The sequence below is a fragment of the Pezoporus occidentalis genome, unplaced genomic scaffold, assembly GCF_034315485.1.
Source record: "Pezoporus occidentalis ecotype Australia unplaced genomic scaffold, CSIRO_AGI_Poc_V1 ctg37, whole genome shotgun sequence".
Classification (NCBI taxonomy): domain Eukaryota; kingdom Metazoa; phylum Chordata; class Aves; order Psittaciformes; family Psittacidae; genus Pezoporus; species Pezoporus occidentalis.
Window position 1 is genome coordinate 8568440 of NW_026915691.1, and position 18356 is coordinate 8586795.

The window sequence follows — 18356 nt, forward strand, 5'->3', positions numbered from 1 at the left end:
ACTGGTGTAATCTCCAACAGATTTGCTCAATATAACCTTGAATGTTTCAGTTTTGAACTATATTCTTGTAAGAATTTCAATTAATGCTATTGCTTCATTTTTTTTTAATTATATTGAACCTTTCAATCCTTATGCACCAGTTTCCCACTACTGAAATAAAACACTGACTGTAAGCACAAGGTCTTTTACAGTATTTCAAACTTACCTGGAACAAAGAACATCATAAATACTGCATTATGTAGTTCATAATTAAAGATAATTTATTCAATGTAATAGAAAAGGATTTGTCAGAAGATATAGCCCTTGAGCACAGTGAAATTGCTTACATGTTCATAATTTAAATTCTTAATTGACCATCTAACAAATAAAGCACACATTAAAGGAATAATGCAGTTCACATTAGTGTGAGTTAATATATAAAAACTGTTAATATTCTGTGACCTCAGTATGGAAAGATGCATTCTTATTCACTGTTTGAAAGTAAATGTGTGGCATTTGCTTTCACCCTTTACATGAAGATAACAGCTAGAAAAACAACACAAACCTCAGCATTTAAGACACAGATCAGCAGTTGGTATGTCAATTTAGGACTTGACAGACTTGCCTCCAATTGTCAGTCACCTACAGACCTTCTCCAAAACACCGAGAATAGGCCCAGAGCACAATGGTGTTTAGGTAAAAAACAATCAAAGTACTTAAAAACATTTGAGGTGCTGATTCAAAGGAATCTCAAAATCCAAGTTTGTTTTTCCTCCTCATACTCTGTTACTTTGTCTTTTTCTGGCATAAGACCTATGACGGAACCTGAGCCTTTCATGTTTACCCATCATGAAGTTAATGTTAGCAATTATTAAAACCAAGTTACATTTGTAATGTAAATACCAGATCCTGTGCCTGCTCAGGTATCCTTCTAATGCAAACAGACTAAAAAAATAATAATCAACTCATGCTGAAACAAAGTATTGAAAATTAATTTGAACTGTTGTACAAGCTCCACTCTGATTTTTTTTTTTTAGGCAACAGTCAGAACTGAAGAGATACCAAGCAGTTAGTTTCTACTTCTTGCATTTATTGTTCAGCTTCAGCTGCTGTTTCATAAGATGAGGTGAGTGGAGCTAACAACTGGTGGCAGCTTGCAAGAGGGTGGTCCTGCTTTGTTGTTTTTATCCCAGTGTGTTGCCCCTTACTGTCAGCCAAATAGTTACTGCTCGCCCTGCACTGGATCTGGTGCTCAGTGAAGTTCTCTATGAACCAGTTCAAGTTTTTAGCTAAGAAGTTAGTTAGAAAGCTAACCCTGCACAGAAAATCAGCAAGCCCTGCGGCCTCATGTGGAGTTTTTCACAGGTCACTAGTGCAGCCTGACACTACTGTCTTCAGAAACCAGAAACTAGGACTGAGCACTGTCTACTTCAAGGCTTTGTCTCAATTTTCTCCACTGGAAGTCTGCCATCAGCTTAACCATGCAGAGGTGAAAATGTTGACCCAGTCTGTTTTCACGCAGGAGCATCAGATGCTAAAATAATTGCACTGAATCTCCGAAGTAGACTTGCAATACAGCAGATGTAATGGTACCAACTAAATGAAGAGAAACTGAACAAACCATTATTATTCTCAGTCCTTTCCTGGCTAAATTATATCCTCCAAAAACATTGCCATATGCATTTAACCACTATACTACTGGATGAAAATAATTTTATACAGTGTTTTTCCCATACATCATTCAGCACAGTGTATTTCATTCACTTTTCAGAAGGAGAGATGAGTTTCAACAAAGTTAACTGCTATTTATGTGCTACATATTCCTCAAGGCATGGTCAACAGGGCTGTATATCACATATTGCTGGGCTTAGCACAACTTCAGTTTTACCTCTGGATTTCACTTTAAAATGTTCATTCTATTTCCAGTGTTGACAAAACAAGTATTTTCAAATTATTCTTCCTAAGTCTTTCTTGTAAGTAAAGCTGTTTACTGCAATTTTAGCAACACAGAGTTTATTAAATGATGCAAAAAGAAACAATACATGCATATGGATGGCATCAGGAGAATCTCGATAACAGCAGCAATGATTAGTTTTAAATGTTAGAGAGAAACATTTCCTAAACTGCTGTATACTCTTTTCAAATGCTAAACAGCTTCTAAATGCCAGATCTATTTGACCTGTTGAAGTACATAAATACGAAATGCTTTCTCTGAAAGGAAAAACAGGAATAAAGAATATGAAGATTATTGCAATTCTCTAGCATTATTTAGAAAACATTTTAGGAGAATGCATAGTTACTATAAGCATCACCATCATCATGTAAACATACCCACTCTGCTGCTGCCAGTTCCTTCATTTTCACCGTGAAAGCCACTGCAAACCTAGTTAAATGGACAAAAATAGTAGGGAACATCTGCTTAAAGTGTTTAAACATAAAACCAGGAAAGTACTTCAGAAAAAATCTTTGTAAGAACAAAGAGCATTATTATAGATGAAAAACAGAAAGCAGGCTTTCTATTTGTTTTACCAGAAAATACTGGTGAAACAAACGGTACCTCTTCAGGCTTTCCAACTTAGAGCTCTTGGGAGTTAAAGTGAGGATTTCTTAAAGTAAGAGAAAACCCATTTAATAGGAAAATACCCCCATTTATTTGATTAATATGTACAGCTGCAGTAGTGAGCTAGCATTTCCTGTTTCTACATCATTACAAGCTGCACTAGCCCTCTTCCTAATCAGGAAGCTAGGTAAGAAGGGATCTTAAGTCCAGTAACCTTCATACTACTATTGTTTGACAATACCCAGCCCCACTGTTTGCAACTCACTCCAACTGAGTTTAATTCAAATGAGTAGATGAACTTTTTTTTAAACCTTTCCTCAGTGTTCTCTCCTTCGAAGTAGTCAAAGCTGTCAATGAGTAACAAACATTTGAGAGACAAAACTGTTATTCTTCAGGAAAAATACCAGAATTAATTAAACTAAAAAAGAAGAAAGATGACCCAGTGATTTGACTTCAGCTCCAAAATCTCACGGGCCTGGGACACTCAGATCTAGCTCTGAATGTTATGCACCTGCAGTGCAGATGAAATTTGCAGTGCTGAGTTAAATGCCTGATATTCCTCTATAATAAATAGGGAAGAATTCAGTGTCCAGAAATTAGAGTTACCACAGTCATCATCTCAAGCAAAGAGACCGTTAACCTAGCCAGACACAATACTTATAGAAGGGCACTTTGTTCTCACCTTAAGACTCTTGTTTGATATGAGAAGGGCCTTTAAATGAAAGAACTGTAATAGTATACTAACACCATCTATGCCTCCTTTACAATAATATATAAATGATAATACCAAAATATGAACAAGCAAACCAAAGTATACTTGAATAACTTAATGACTAGAGTTGTCATCTGGCAGCAAAAAAGAGAATTTTAATTCCCAGCCTTACCTCCACTTTTTCTCTTATGGCTGTTTATAATGGCTCAGCTGGACTCCTACTTACGTGCCTTTATGAAATGGATGTAGCACACTGTCATTTCACATAATGGAAAAGTTACATCAGAGAACATTTAAAAGCAGCAGTTTTTATTTTTGGGTTTCTCAGCACAGAGAGACTTTCGCCACAAAAGTCAGATTTTTAAGCAATCTAGATAAACAAGTTATGCTTAATGGGAGCTTGATCTAATTCCAAAAAGTCACACAAGATACTTTTATGGAGTCAGAGTTAATAAAGAATCCCTGTTCAGAAGAGATCTTACGAACATGCTGGGCTTTAATGTAGCTTTTAAGTTGTGATGAAATATAAACACATACTTTGACTTTACTCAAATGGTATTTTAGTGTTAACTGGAACCACAAATGGGACCATTTTTGAAGACTATCAGTACTGTGGAATAGAAATCTTTGAATGCCTCCTTCATATGAGACACAAAATGCCTGCTAAGCGAAGTTTCTTTTTTTTTTTTTACTGCTTTTATAGATATTGAATATAAAAAAGAGGTTATCACATATTACACTTCTGATTTGGTGTTTGTTTTTCATAGACATAACGTTTCTGTCCTGAGCCGACCCTATGACTATGACCCTATGACACCTCAATGGTTGGAGATGAAGCACATTGCCGAGTCACAACCAGAACAGTGCTTTCCTATTGGAGACATTATAATTTGGGCACATGAAATCACATTCATTAGAAGTCACATAAATGCTGAATTATAACTCCTGCTTTTGTTTGTTGAAACAAACCTTATTCCAGACCTTATTCCCATACATTTGTTTCGTAGTATCTGCTTTATGGTATTACAATGAATTTCATATATACAACTTGACAGCTTTAAGGTTATTAAAGCCGTTGCAAATGCTTGTTTTGTCAAGTTGTACATGCTCCTCTTCCAGTTTTTGCAATTACACTTTCAATACACTGCATTAACAAGCAGAAAAAACTCTGTTGCTCCTAAGTCTACGAAACTGTTCCACAGAAAAAATTACCCTAGAGGAGTACAACTACCATTTAGAGAAATTTGATTAAAAATGAAACACTCATAAAGCTAGACAATGTTCAATACTTTGTTTTATGGAATGTGATGCTATATTGTACTGGACAAGTAATCTACAATTCATGATACTTTCTGCTTAGAACCCTGCAATCAATAAAGAAAAAAAAACAATAAAATCAATGTTTCATTTAGTAGCTATGCAATGAATAATACTAGTGATAATACTGGGTAAGAGATGCAATCAGAGTAAGTTCTAGAAAACTGAATTACTTTTCCTGTAGCAGAGAAAATATTATCAACTGAATAAAGATGCAGTAACATATTCTGAAACATCATGGGCAATCCCTGCTACTAAGCTATACTTCAAGTTCCTAACTTAATCATCATTAAAAAAACCCAAACATTCAGTAAAGCAGTTTTTGCACAGGTATATTAGTTATGCTTGTGATAGATCATATTTTAAACACAGAATTGGATCAAATAGGCACTCAGAGATTCTGGTTTTATATACTTTTCGTTTTGCACAGTGCTGAAATTTAGCTGACACATTAGATACCTTTTTTTCTCTTCCTTCAGACCTGTTTAAAGAATAACTTCTGATTATCTGATAACAAAAGCAAACAAGTATATAAACTTTGTCTTGAATGGGTCCTTAAGCTGTTTTCCAACTACAAGTCACACTAAGGCGCAAGAACATGCCCTAATGATTTCTCAATAAACATGATTAAGTGCTGTCTTTAAAATCTGTTTACCTACCACATTTTATAGGGCACAATAGACAGAAGACCATATCTATGCCAGTGTTAAGCTAGCTAATAACAGCTAGAACATATAGTGCTATTGGCAAAGGTAAAACTACGAGATACAAGCCTCCTGCAGATTCAGTATGCATTTCCTCATTGCTAACATGAACTGAAATCCATACTGCTGCATGTGTCCCACTGTAATTATCTGTCTTACCTAGAATGAACAGAGACAGTATCCTGATCAAGCGCTGTTCAGCAAAGTAGTTAAGCTCTCCTAAAGTAAATATGCAAGCAGTACCGCTGGATTTGATAAAATTTAAGCATCTGGAACATTTTATCTCACCTTGTACACTCAGGGACCCCTTCACTTATGTAGGGCTCAATTCTGGAGTGATGACTCTTCAGAATACTCAAGTCATCAGAGGCTCAGGCACAGTATAGTGCATGAAGCTGAGTGACCTGCTATAGCAACTTACTGCCACCAAGAAGACATCCTTTCTTGTATCCTTCCACAAGCTGACTTTTCTTATTAAAGGGGTAGAAAACTAACCCGGAAAAAAAAAAGAAGCCAATTTTACACCATTTAGTGAGTTAAACCTGCTCATAAAGCAGTCCAGTCCTGGCACAAGGAAGAGTGGATCACACAGCCACAAGCAAGAGAAAGGAAAAGGAGCGCAAGAGAGGTAGCAGTAGTGCCATCCCTGCCATCGGTGAGCTATTATGCTGGCTACACATAAAATGGTAACATTAGCCTCAATCTCAGTAAAACTTAAACTATTGCTTAATGTCATCCACTGGAATCTCTAGATCCGTAAAATGCTTTAGTTTCCAATAAGAAAAGGGCTTATTGGCCAAACATGGAAATGATCAAACACTGCTGAAGGCAAGCAAAAGGACACTTCTTTTCTGGAGATGTTGAAACAATGAGTAATGCTTTTTGGTTCTTAGTCACTTTCTCTGATTTCTTGAACTACATTAAATGACTACACTGACATGTTACTAGGAATTTTATGGACTTTAAAACACCCTGTAAATACTCCCTTGTCAAGTCACCTAAAAAATTGAAACTGAAATTGACATTGAAATTAAAGACATTTTTCAGCCTGTTTCTTTGTTCACGTACCTAGAGAAAGGATCACATTATGGGGGGGGGGGGGGGGGGGGGGGGGGAGGAGAACAAAATCTTTGCATGCGAGTCATCTGCATTTTTATCAAGAATTCTGTCAACAAGCTAAAAGCCACGCCTCCAAGAAAGAGGTCCGATTCTGTGATGAACAGGACAAACACCAGTTATTTTTAGTTGTTATCTCACTTAAGTGTGCTGAGCACCTTCGTCTGTACGTGAATGAAATGTTAATTCCAATACAGAATGTTTTATGTGTTTGAATATATGTAATATAAACCAGAATTTACTAAGAAGCAAAAGTTTAAAAAGAAAAAGAAACAACTTGGTGCAACATTTAGTTCTTCTGGCACAGGGCCTTTGCAAACAGAGTCCTACCTCATTTATGCTTCTATTACTACAAGAAGATTTAATGAGAATATTCAGACCTCCACCACTAATAAATATTTGCAATTTAAATAATCAGACCTCCACCACTAACTCACCATTATCCACCTCCACTACTAAAGATTCACTATTTAAATACCAAATATCAGCCACTTCATGGCCAGGATAGTTCTGCACAAATGAGAACTGTATGGATATTTTTTCAGATACTTAGATGTGCATTTCTTTACCTAAATCTCTGCAAATATAAATAGTCTAAAATAATTTTGGTAAGAAATCTAAACTTGATTTCATAAAATTGTATCCATTACAAACATGTCAAATAAGCCACAATCAAGCTGCTATAGTGTTGAGTTATACTAACCATCAAAGGCTGCCTTTATAACTTCTACCCATAAAGCAGATTATTCCACAGAGCGACATGCTACCAAATCCCAGGTTAAGTACTCCTGCTATTACTCTCGTTTCTTTCACCTGCCTTAGAATTTTATATCCTCATCACATGCATAGTTCTATTATTCCACAAAACAGAATTCAGTAGGCAAAGCACAGGATTAGTTAGTAAGAGTACATATTTCATTAGCTTTTAATGGGATTTGAGTCTCTGAAAATTCACAACCCAAGAGACCAAGTTTCAGCAGTATCTCCATCAACTCTTACACGGACAAATACGAGGAAATATAAAATGAACAGACTGCATTCAGACTATGTTTTATGAAGAAAAAGATCTGCCATTACAAAAATGCAATTTCTTGTCATAAACCCTCCACACATGGTTTTACCTGGCTTCTTCTAGCACTGCTCCCATTACCCGATGTTTCTCTTCACATTTGACATCTTCATTTACATCTGTCCCACCAAAGATGATTCCAAAAGGAATTTTGCTACCTGCAAAGCAATGACTATAATGTAAAGTTGACCAACATAGAAACATATAATCATACAATGGTTAGTGTTGGAAAGGACTTAAGATTATGTAGTGGCAATGATTAGACAGGAACATTAGAAGTATAAGAGTATACTGATAATACTGTATCACTTATGTAAGCAAAAGCCTTTGAAAAGGAAACGGAGAAACTTGAACTTTCATGACGTGGGCACTGAAAACACCCCATACAGTAATTACGCACTTCCATAGCATGTTATCTGCTGTGTCTCTATAAGACACTTCTTTGCCTTTTCCATGTTCAGTAAAACCAATCAGTTTCTTGGCAGCCCACCAAACAGCCTATATATTTCAAATGCCATTCACATTTAATAAGATAAAGTATTGCAAGGTTTGGTCACAGGTATTTAGCCTCAGCCACTCACTCACTGCCTCCTCAAGCATTCCAACACAGAGGGGCTTGGGTAACCATCCTGCAAAGCTGGTTACTGATTTTTTAAATATTGACTTCTGAAGCCAGTTTTACTGCTACAAAAAATATAGATGGATCTGCACCACTGGAAAAGGCCACCAAATTAAATAAGGCAGTATATGTGAACCTGCAACAAACCCACTGTTTTTTCTAATTCTATCCCAGAAGATGAATCTGTGCTTATAACTGGTTGTTCTAAGACCCTCTGTGATCATCCAAGTTAGGAAGTTGTTTTACAATGCCTTACAGTGCTCAGAAGAGTATGAGCAGCGGAAGTCATGTTGGCTATGAGACATTCTGCACAAGACCTTATCATCATTCAAATTTTAGAGTATCAACAAAACCATACATATCCTTGTGGTGTATGCTCTCTGGTAAAAGCCTAGTTTTGATATATGGCATCAGAATAAATTCGTATTTGTGAAAGGGTAAAGCCACCAGAACAGGTAAGTGTAGCACTTCTATGCTAACAGTTGCTAGACTTACATGGAAATGGTCAAAGATCACTTAAGAGGAAAACAGAAAAGCCAATAGTAGTGCAAGATACTCCTTTCTAATAGTATTTCTTTTCAAGTCAAGTAATTTTTAGTAACTGACAAGGCACCAGTAATGTTCTCCCCTTAAACTAATCAAGATAGCAGACAATAATGTTTACTGTTGATTGTTGCAGCACTGAAACCAATTAAGCGGTCAGTTTTACACCACATTAAGCTAACAAATAACAGCCTCCTGGTGGCTAATTACTACATGCAGAACATTGTTTTAAATTCCAAACAGGACTGCAGTCTTGCAAAGGAAGCAGTCTCCAGTAAGGCAGCCTACAAAACCTGCCATTAAGATGACCAGTTTTGTGGATTTTGCAGACCTCTTAGTTTTTACAGATGAAGCCAAGGTTTCCTTCTGATTGGGAACAAGAACAGGCAGTTAGGTCATACTGCCACTACAAACTGTGTATCAAGAAAGGCACAAAATGTGCTTTGTTTTTTCACTTTTGCTATCGGATGGAAGGGGAGAGGGATGAGGGACTCCGTAGACAACACTATCCTCAGCAGTGGACCACCAACCAGGCATGAGGTGTTGCTGTGTTGGTGCAGGTTCTTCCTTTTAGGAGATAACATAAATGACCTTGAATGTTCATGACTGTGGAAACTATCAGTGACACTTTCTGTAAATATCCAGTGTCTTAAGGGGTTGGAGAGAAATGACAGGTTAAATTCAATGAGCTCTTATAATTCATGATTAAAATTAATGGTTAAAAATCAAGCATATAAAGAAATCTTAAAGCAAATGAGGAACATAATAAATATGTTGATAAAAATAGAAAAGGTACTCTATGTTTTCCATTTATATTTGAAAATTAAGTGAGCTTTAAGATGAGGATTTACTAGCATTGCTAATTGCTTCATTACTAAATGAAAGAAACAAAAAGAATGAAAGACTAATTGCCATTCTGGCTACTTAGAAGACTTTCTTCGGCATTTTTAGATATTATACTCTAAGTATATAGAGCTTTTAGGTTTAATTTAAGGTTTGCAGCAAAGCACCACAGCATTAGTCTTCAAGAGGCTGACTTTCTGCAATAATTTGTCTAATAAATAAAACAAGTAAATAACTACTGTCATCCATTACATGTGTTGATCATACATCCCCAATCATGTAAACAAAGTTTCCAGAATAAGGCCCAAAAGATTGGTAGTATGGTAGTAATGGCAGTATGGTTCTAATCACTGGATTTCTTTATGCTAATTCATCATATAGAGGGTATGGAAGAACACATATTCCATGAAACAGGAATGTCCTTCAAATCACTTTTTCCCTCCAAGCAGTCTACAATAACTTTTATTAGGATCATCCCAGCTATCATATTATTTACTGCCTTGCTTTTCAGATTTCTTTTATTTTTCTTTCAATTATTGCAAATGCTTTTTGGAACAGTGTGACTGTGATTTATTTAAATTACTGAGCTTTTGTAAATCATTCAAGTATCAAGCTCTGCAGGTTACTTGCAATTTTGAAAAGCTAACAGCAACAGCACTTGGGCAATGCTATGCATGTCAAAACTACAACACAGTTTTAGAGTAAACATTTTAAATCCAACCTTCTTTTTTATTCCTTAGCAAAAAAAGAGATAGTCCTCAGACCTTCCATAAGCATCTTCCAAAAGAATTCTTGATCTTGTCACAAAACCAATCATCTCTATATTCCAACAAGAGAAATCTTAATACATACGTTAGCAGAGATCATCTTGGAGAATTACTTACTTTATTTTTATTCTAGGGTCCCTACCAGAATCAGAGCTTCATTGTAACACAAGATACACAAGCATGCCAGATGTAATAATTCAGGCTTTCTAAAAACCCACCAGAACAAATTGCAGGGGGACTTCTTAAGTCTGAAAACCAGCACAAAAGAACTTATACTGAGATCTGATGAAAGTATCAAATTACTTGTCTTTGTCCAAGTGAATAGATTTGTACAACACAGAAATGGATCCACACCTGCAATTTCAGAAGGTGACTGCCTGTAATTTTGAAAGTCAGGGCTTCTAGTGTATCATTAATGTCAGGCTAAATTTTGTGCTATGTGGCTAGATACAACAGAAAATTTTATTAGTTTTCTGGTAATACCCTGTCTCCTATAGTTTAGCTGGCATGAACAACATCTTAAAGTTATTTAATGTCCAAAAAACCCTGACTCTTTTTTGAGCAGAAAAATCAAATTAGCCTCTATTCTTTCTATTTGACCTCAGCTATACTTAGCCAAGGCATTATCCTCTGAAGGAACACATTTGCTGAAAATATCTTAATGTTAATATAATTCTCTTATCTTAATGTAGTTAAAGTACTTAATCATAAAATGCATTATGTGCTTTAAAAGTACATTTATTTAGTTCTCTCCTCCCTGGATTAGATCTCCCACAGAGAAAGATTTTCAGCATTTCTGAACATTTGTTTAAATGGATAAACAGAATAACTACAGTATGTGTGGGTTTATACATTTATAACTATTCATTTTCTTCTCTTTCAGTACCTTCTTAAGAGGTATTTTTATTGCAAAATAGAAAGAGGATTACCTTGCAGAAGTCTGCCTCCTTTATAAAGATGAATGGCCAGGGCTCCATCAAACTTGTCTGTGGAGATTAGGTTTGCTATTTCAGTTTGACTTTCATACATGAAAGCATCTTTAAGAACACAGATGTGACCTGCAGCATGTAGATGATTCCTTCATTATCAGAACAAATACAAAAAGAACAAAAAAAATACACTATTAACATTGTAGTCATGCTAATACATAAAATAAGCCTAATAAAAATGTTTTTCCTTAATAATTTTGGTGATATTCACATTTATGCTCATTTTGTTCAAGCAACCATGGAGCTATTCACAAGGTTGTGGTTTTTTTACTGGAAAACATTTATTACCTTCAGCACTGTGAAGCCACAGGCACACTTCCAAGCAACAAAACCTGCATCCATTTTAAAGCCCAAGCCTACAGCATCACCTCTGGAAATCAGCAGAAATGAAGCACAATCAGGATCTTTCCTGATTGAGCTTCTGCTTAATATGCTGAAAAGACTCCTTTTGAATTGACTGTGTTAGATCTTTATCTTAGAGTTTCTTCGATTCTTATTTTGTAGAAAGGCCACTGAGTGAAAACAGCACAAATACATCCAGCTGATCAATGCTACCAAAAACACAGAATATGCAAATAAATGAATACCTAAATAAAACTGGAGAGTTAAAATTGTATCCCCTTTTTGTTTGATTGTGGCTTTAATTGCTTCTTGTCTTAGTTTACACATTTGTAAAAAAGGCACAGGATAATTGAAGTATAAGAAAAAAAAACCATAAAAGTTAATTACACATTTTCACAGTCTTTTTTAAACATCTCAATTTCTAACAAAGAGAAAACATAAAACAAAACAAAACGAACACCCAAACCAACACCACAACACCCCCACACCTCCTTAGCTTACCTATTCATCCTTATGGTTCCTAATATTAAAACATTGATTGAAAGACTGCCAAAGTCAAGAAACTGATTGACTACAGGGAGCTTTACTTTAGGCATTTCGGTGAGCTTTGTTTTAGCCTTTTCTTTTATACTCAGGCTCACAATTCTTCCCACGGAAACCAGAGTCATTTATCAATGTTTCCATTGATCAAACCCACGTTTCTGAGAAAATCCATATTTTGATAAAAACTAGCACATTGTATCTGCTGACATGTACTGTTTACATTTTCAGTATTATAAAAAGACCACAAGAATGCTTTCTGCTTATCACATATTGTTCCAGTTGATTTATTTCTCATAGCGTATTAATTGCTCTGGCATTAAAATCCTAACTCAATGGCTTCTTGGATAATGTCGCTGTTTCGTTTCTTGATCATTTCATATCCTCCCAAGGAATGTAATTTTCTGTCCTGAAGAAGTTAGTCATTACTGCAGAAATTGGTGCTAAAAATGTTGTAAAATGTCTAGAGGCCTTGGAAGGAATGTATTAGCACTATATCAGACAGAGCTCCATTGGCACAACATATGGTGCTGTATTTCTTCCTTATTCTAAAAAGAAACTCATTTTACTTTTAACTTCACCATTTGAAACAAGACCAATAAACTGCAATAAGTACTAGTAAATAATAAAGTACAGCCAGATTGTAAGCTCCTTATTTACACTGTTGAGCAATTACTTACATCAGCTGTCCCATGAACTTGTTCCAAGTACCTGCTTGCTTTTTGGAAGAGGCTCTCAATTTATAACTAAATAATGATGCCCAAATCTCACAGCTGTGGAAAGAAACTCTCTTGGGCAAATAGTTGGGATGCTCATGCCTGTATTCCATAATTTCACAGGTGCTCATTAAGTAGTCTGAAAGATTCCTTTCCCCATCAGTATTGCAATTACCATAAATCACTATCATGTACAAGCAATATGTTTGCATATTACAATTAATTTGAAAATAACTCTCTCAGGACATCGGGAATCAAGAAACTCAGTTAGGAATGTTGATCTAAAGCATCTTTTTTAATACACTAGGAAGGAATACTACTTCTTTCCTCCACAGTCTCCACAGCTCCAAATCTCACAGCTGAATGGCAGCTGTTTCTGCAGTAAATAGAAGGGGACTCCCTCAAGTATTCCAAGGCTCACAAATTGTGTTTTACCTCTATTATTTCAACTTTTTTTTTCTATGCATAATGACTCAAGAGCATGTAAAAAATTTGCATATAGCTTAACAAGGAAAAAAAAATCAAATTATTCCCAGAAACATTCAAATTCCCAGATGTAAAGAGGCTTTAATCTCATAAACATACTATTGAGCTCAACATGATTAGTCACAGGCTTCGGATTATGCATATATGGAAATATATGTGCATGGAAGCAGAGATATTGGGCAGTATTTAAATACTGAAATTTGCAGTGATATTTTTGTATTTGCTAAATGACTTTTCATCTTTATAATAAAAAAAGCAGATTTTCACACATATGCTGTTATCAAGAAACATGATAAGAGGGTGCTGCAAAGTTACTGCAGACTTTTTTTGAAGGCTGATCTGTCTGCAAAGTCACAGATGTCCCTGAATCAAGCCAAGACATAAGAGATACATTACCCATCCTTTCTCCTCCTGGCAACTGTGTATTCACATTATTTTGCCATTTCATAAACAAATACTTTCTGAACGAAAAATAAAAATGAACATTCACAGTCTCCTGCTGTCTGTGAATCTAAGATAACACTGAGAATGCTAAATCTCATGGCCACATTTTATCTCTGTCACAGTTTTTGTACATGGTAGATAAATTTCCAAGTGTCTTACCAACCACTGATTATTGCTTGATACAGAATTTGCCTTGCTCTGCCTTATCTTTCTACTGAAACTCTCATGGAAGCCAATAGCACTGCTTAGGGATATTAACGTTTCTAAAATGAAGTTCCAGATTTTGGGTGTTATACTAGGAAGTAACCAAACAGGGAAAATTTCAGTCATTCAGTAAGTTTGAAAGGTCATTTCTTAGAGTACATTATATTAGTCACTGCTTACACTGCGATACATACACATATTTGCACAATGAACAAAATATTTCCCACCTCCAGGGATTTTAATTTTCATGGAATCAATATATTTTGTTTTATTTTTTAAACTCTTGGAAACCACGAGGCTTGTCAGTGAAACTTCTGTCTGCTCTGGATCTATACCATCTGCAGAGAGATATTGCCAAAAGGTACAACCATTTTCTGACATGTTTTCACTTCATTAAAGATTTTTATAGAAAAACATTTTTCTCTAACACGACTATGAAACACCACATGATGTTTTATAACCAAACTTCAACCTGAATCTGCAGTTCACAGGTCTTCATATACAGAAACAGTTTTATAGTTCCAAACATAGCATGGCCAAAGCTAAGACACAAATGAGCAAGAAGTATGTTTACTTCTAAAGTACTGTAGTTTTGAAACTTGCTTCATTTTCTGTTATGTGTTCCTCTCAAAAACATTTATGTTCTAATTTTCAACCAGTATTTCAATGGAATTACTTGCAGACAAAGAATGTTTGATTTCCAAAAAGTTCCTGGTAGGCAGATACACTGACACATCTTGAATGGCAGAGAATAGGCTTAATCCAAAAATATTTAATTATCTCTTTCCCCTAGGCTGCCTATTCTGTAAAGCAGCTATGCATCAACTACTGTTAATCTATAGAGCCCAATTCAAAACTTACTAAGTGAGCAGAGTCACTTCCACTGCCTTTCTGAAACTCAGCCATAGCTGAATACTTACAATTCCCACTGAAGTTGATCAAATTGCAAGAAAACCTTGAAACCCTGCTCAATCTTCCCTGTTTGTATTGCAAATTCTTTTTTACTTGTTAAAGCAAAGCATTCTTCATTTTATTTCTCTCTCAAATTTCTCCCTTAAACAACACAGAGAAATTGTGTTGGCATGAATGAAGTATGAATAAAATCCACCATGAATAAGAACAGAAATTAAAATACAAGTGAAAATGGGAAGAGAATCCTTCTGAAGTCAGTAACTGCCCTTTGGAAGGACTAAATAACTCTGCAAAGTTTATTCCTGCCTTATAAATAGGTCTAGCCATGTAAAACATTTTGGGATGCAACATACATCAAGTGCAGGCCACGTAAATGAGTGCATCTCAGTTCCAAAGGTGGAGGATGAATGCCTGCCTTGCAGCTGCCTGCTCTGGGAATGGCCATGCAAACAACAGCAGGGTTAAACTTGCACAGCACCTATGCAAACTGACGTAAGTAGATGAAACACCTCTTGTGATCTACCACGAAGAGAGGAGGATCTCCTGCTGTACAAGCACTCTTCTGTATGATTTTAATGGTGGCAGATAGGGTAAGACTAAACAGAAGAAAAGCTGCTGCTCAGAATTACTCCAATAAATGTCTAAGGAGAAAAATAATTGCAAAGAGCATTACTGAATTTGCGGGTTTAATTCTTTTGCAGTTGATTACCTGGAGATTTACCGAATGGCTCTCTCAGCTCTCCCATTTCAAATGTGAACTGAAACCATCTTTCTCTCTCCAAAAAATATTTAATTATTGACAAAGTGCTTAATCTAAATCTTTCTCATTAACCAATTAATTCAAGATTTCTATTCCTCCTTACTAGCAAATAATAGAAGATGAACAGAACATTTCAAGGGGCAGAGAAGATTCATTTACTTTCTTTCCTAACACCTTCTTTGATCTTATTTCTAAGGCTGAAGAATGACAGCCTAACCAAAGACTTTTGCTTAGTGTTTTATCCTCTACTCATTGCTCATAGTTTTTAAGGTGATTAAAGATTATGCACACCAACACAGGAATAAAGCCCACAGTGCATTCATTATATCACTTGTTTTAGCAAGCTGATTTCTAGCCAAATTAGATTCTGGTCAGTTTTGTCACCAGTTAATTTGAACTCAGGAAATTAGTATTTTCTTTATGAAAAGATGAAGCAGTTATAGGAACAGCTATAATATCATAAACATGGTACACCCAGTGATATTAAACCACAAATTTATGCTGGCAAATGCCCAACCTGAAGACACCTTCATTGTTTCATTTATACTTAACCAAAGCTAAAAAAAAAGGTGAACAAACACATTCATAAGCATGTACTCGGATACAACTGAAGCCCAATATTAACTGAAATATGTATTTTCAATGCACTATCACATATGCTACAAAGGTTGCCACATAAACCTTAGGCAAGGCAGATTAGTGTAGGAAGTGACATTCCCCAGGCCTTTGGCCTTATACAGAATCTTATGTAAATTTATTTATTATTTTTAAATGGCATAAAGTCATAAGAAAACCAGTATTAGGATGGAAGTATCTGAGTTGGATAGTTTTAGTGATAGCTGTGACTTGACTAGCCTCTTTACTTGCTTGCCTTATCAGACTTTTTTCTTTTTCCTGAAGAGGCACATTTATATTATTATGACAAACAGTATTTATGGTAGGTGATAAAACAGCAACTGAACATGACAAATTACTGACTTTCAAACACTATTTCTGGTAGAATCCTTTATCCACCTTTATTGTGAACATGAATTAAACTGACTTTTCACTCGTTTTCTTTCTGTTTGAAGGTGTACGTGAAAGCAGCATCCACTTTCATACCCAGTATGCCTATAAAGCAAGAGGATGCTACAGCAAGTTGATGCACTCTACACAGATCACTGCAGATGTGTTCACATAGCTGCAAATGATTGCATTAACATGATAATATGTTAAACCATCTGCCAACTGAGCTGTTGCATCTCACCAAATCTTTCATACTAAAACACATTATCTCAGGCCACAATGCAGGAGTCACAGCTGGAGAAGGTTAACCAAAAGTGCTCATTACTATGATTCACATCAGGGCACCTTGCTAAACCACTATGTCTTGATAGAGTATGCTTACATGATCACAATCCACTTCAGTGTAATTGAAAAACAATTTGAAATACGTGGACATTTGTTTTCTGTGTTACTCAGGCTTAGCTTAACTAGAAATAATGCAAAAGCTACTTTCCCCTAGATGATCTCTGAACGGCTCCACAAGTCTAAATGTTTGTCTGACTTTCCACAAAGTTCAAGTGGGAGATGAAGTTAAGTGAATATTTAATCTGTAAAGGTATAAGAAATAACCTTACGGAGGAAGAACGAGGATTGATGTCCCCAAGAATAACTACTTTTGTATTATCCAGTGAGAGCAAAAAGTAAGAGATGAAAGGAAATGCAGAATACCACACAAACCACGCCACAGAACTCTGTGCTGGTATGCACAAGTATAAAAATGTGTTATAAACACGACATACTTGTTTTATCTCAACATCTTATTAATACTTATTGTTCATTAATACTTATTTGCTAACTGTAAAATTCAGAAAACTTCAGGTTTATCGGGTCTTTATGCTCTGTTTGCTTTAAACCTTCAACACCTGTGTGACCGACATGAAGCAGCAGATATGTTCTACCATTAGCTTATACAAAGCTTTGCACAAATCCAAGTCTGAACTTGGTATGACACAGCTAGTGCAAAAACTGAGTGTCACAGGACTATTTTGAATGCACAACATTAAAAACATGACACTATGCAGACTGAGGTCAGGGAAAACTTTACTACAAGAAGGCTACCCTAGAAGATGCATCCTAAGAGAAATAACTAAACTGTGGATGACTCAAACAGGTAAAAAGCAACCAAGTCCTTATTTCATTACTCAGAAGGCAAAAACCATTCTGAAACATTTTAATTTTCATTGTATTTCTTTTAAACACCACTCCCATGCACAGCAAAGCCCTTGGAAATGCTGTCAGCCACATCCCTTTCCCAGGTGTCATAGAAAAAGTTAAACAGGGACATTAAGCATATTTATGCAGTTCTGTTAGTCCAGACTATTCCAAAGCACTACAGATTCGTGTCCATAATCCCCAATGGAGCCGCATGTGGAATCCCCACAGCAAGGGCACTGACTGGAGTAGCTCTTGTACAACTACTGCTGCGGGATGGCTTCGGTTCAGACCCTCATCACAGCTCCTACAGCCTCCTGTTCTTCGCATTGACTTCTCATCTCATCCTGGGTATTCCCCAAAGCGGGCACCTCTTGGAAAAACCCGCTGCTCCACTAACACCGACTCTACAGGGGCTCTATAGGGCGGCCAGTGAGGGGAACTGCTCCTGGATTGTGAGCCTGGGTCACCCTGCAAATGCAACCGGCTCCTGTGCCCAAAACCTGCCCTGAGCAGAATCAACTTCGGTTTGGTTCTG

The 18356-nt window shown here is 36.1% G+C and overlaps 1 protein-coding gene across 6 annotated transcripts in view; it reads right to left on the bottom strand.

The window, feature by feature from the left end:
* GLT1D1 (glycosyltransferase 1 domain containing 1) overlaps positions 1–18356 on the bottom strand; it is a 58408-nt gene that overhangs the window by 32841 nt on the left and 7211 nt on the right. For 3 of the 6 annotated variants that reach the window (XM_062631614.1, XM_062631616.1, XM_062631613.1), the window contains exons 2-4: positions 11159–11307; positions 7510–7615; positions 2311–2362 (exon numbers count right to left, since the gene is read on the bottom strand). In XM_062631614.1, coding sequence (XP_062487598.1) covers positions 2311–2362; positions 7510–7615; positions 11159–11307 — 307 coding nt within the window. Of the gene's footprint in view, positions 1–2310; positions 2363–7509; positions 7616–11158; positions 11308–12061; positions 14154–18356 lie in introns of those variants that run through there. The other 3 variants (XM_062631615.1, XM_062631612.1, XR_009967213.1) reach the window with 2 other exon arrangements.